Source organism: Tupaia chinensis, unplaced genomic scaffold (genome assembly GCF_000334495.1).
Source record: "Tupaia chinensis unplaced genomic scaffold, TupChi_1.0 Scaffold143795_1, whole genome shotgun sequence".
Classification (NCBI taxonomy): Eukaryota; Metazoa; Chordata; class Mammalia; order Scandentia; family Tupaiidae; genus Tupaia; species Tupaia belangeri.
In genome coordinates this window covers 533,733-535,848 of record NW_006203645.1, presented here as the reverse complement: position 1 = coordinate 535,848, position 2,116 = coordinate 533,733, and the positions used below count along the sequence as shown (strand labels likewise).

Sequence of the window (2,116 nt, the reverse complement as noted above, 5' to 3'; positions counted from 1 at the left end):
TTTCCCTAATTAGGGGACTAATTCTAAGCTGTTAAAACAGTGCATCAATTTATAATTTGACACTATAGGTGTAGATTCCTACATGGATCTCTCATACTTCTACACATAATATAGGGCATGCCAAATATGCAAGGCCATGACCACTATTTAACCAACCCATTTCTTACAAGTTCTGTTTGCAACAAGTAACAAGGAGCTATGAGATATTATCTCCTTCCAGGACAAAGACCAGTAGCTAGCAAGTCCCTCAAACCCAATGTGCCTCTCCTGTAACACAATCCACTGCATGTGCAGGCATCTATCTAGACCCTCTGTGTTGTCTCCAGAGAACTAGAGATTTGAGGAGCAAGAAACAAATGTAAATATGCTAGCACTGCTTGCTATGATGTGAGCTATAAAGCCCTTTGTCTCTGACCCAGGAGACTTCTGTCTTCTGACAGCCTCCACAAAATGGTAACTGGCTAATTTATAGCTAGTAAGTAGGGTAAAATCAAATCTCAAACCTGACAGTGACAATTAGTGGTTGTTACAAAGCCTGAACTCAATTATTTTGTTTTCATCCACCTTTTTTAAAAATGCTATTTTGTGTATAAATAAAGGAGTTTGCTATGCTTATTATTAAAGTTGATTTTAGAAGAAACTAAAACTTAGGCAAATAGCTGATAGAGGAGCAATTAGAACAGATACCCTCAAGTCTCCACTAAGGAAAATATGGAAATTGTGCATGTTTTACTTTAACTTCCATTTCTTTATAATTCAGACACCCTTTTGCATTTGATTAACTGAAGTTAGTACAATTTTACTGTATGCTATATATTTTATCCAGAAGTTCAGTAAAACGTTAGCATTTTCCTTGAGAATTAATTCGAGAAAAATTCAACTCACTAACCAAGTACATGTCAAATCCATTGTAATGAAATAGAGGAGGAGAAAGTCCAGTCTCTGCATTAAAATTTGTTTATATTAATTAACCAGGCAATGTTAAATTGATCTATCAAAAGGCAACAACTTACATCAAGAGTGGTGATTTCTGCTAAGTTCTGAATTTCTTGGACAGGGTCACTTTTTTGTTGCCTGATATAATCTGCAAGTGCTTTCACTGATCGCTGACCCCTGTATTCTCTCTTCATCATCATCCCATTACGAAATAATTTGAGAGTTGGATATTTGCTTATCCTGTATCTCTGGGCGATATCAGCTAAAAGAACGAAAAAAAATTAATTTTATCCTCATTCTTGGTCAGAGTAAATCTCAACAGTCAAAATCTTAGAATCTTTCAGTGGTTCATGTCATATTTCAGTGAGAGAAAGACAGAAAAAAATCTATCATGGCTTGAGTTTATACTGGTTAAAAGGCCAGTCTCTAGACTCATATCACGCAACTTACATCTTAAATTTGCCACTTACACGCTGTGTGAATTTGTGAACTACATAAACTTTCAGTGCTTTAGTTTCTCATCTATTACAAAATGCTAATCGTTTCTACCACATAAGGTTGATTAAAGGATTAAATGAGATATGCAAAAGAAAGGCACAGTAAGCATGGCATATGGATATTGAGCATAAGAAATAACAATAGCAGCTATGCTACTGTGACGTTTAATACATATTAGAATACAAGACAATGACAACAGTAGCACATAAGCAGGGAGAGTGGAGATAAGGAGGAGGTAAATTATATTAATTATGTTGAAGACTTTGCACTGCCCAGGAAGAAGTAAAGTACTTATGGTATTTTGATAAATCAAAGCTGCATTTTGTTCTCTCTAAGGTAAACAATAAAAAGGATACTGAAGGTATATTAGAGTTTAAGGATGAAATGTGGGTTTCCGAAGAGAAGTTAGAGAAAAGGCTATATAACTAATATCACATAAAACTGGGAAACTCTATGGAGGATTTATATAGAGAAAATTATGATTACTAAAAACTTCAAACAAAAAGTAAATATGCATAAACAAAGGAAACCACTTGTCAAAAGATTATGGGAAATGCACATTTAAAAAACTATGCATACATTTCAAATTTTATTGCACCAAAATAAACTCATAATTTAATTTTGTTTTCCATGAAATTCCTATTGTGTGTGTGAATGTGTGTATGTATACACACATATATTT

At 34.0% G+C, this 2,116-nt stretch overlaps 1 protein-coding gene across 1 annotated transcript in view; it reads right to left on the bottom strand.

Annotated features, from left to right (window-relative positions):
• Nucleotides 1-2,116, bottom strand: part of ERP44 (endoplasmic reticulum protein 44) — a 95,504-nt gene that overhangs the window by 41,784 nt on the left and 51,604 nt on the right. The window contains exon 5 of the mRNA XM_014582767.1: nucleotides 1,014-1,198. Within this exon, the coding sequence (XP_014438253.1) occupies nucleotides 1,014-1,198 (185 nt within the window). The remainder of the gene's footprint in view (nucleotides 1-1,013; nucleotides 1,199-2,116) is intronic.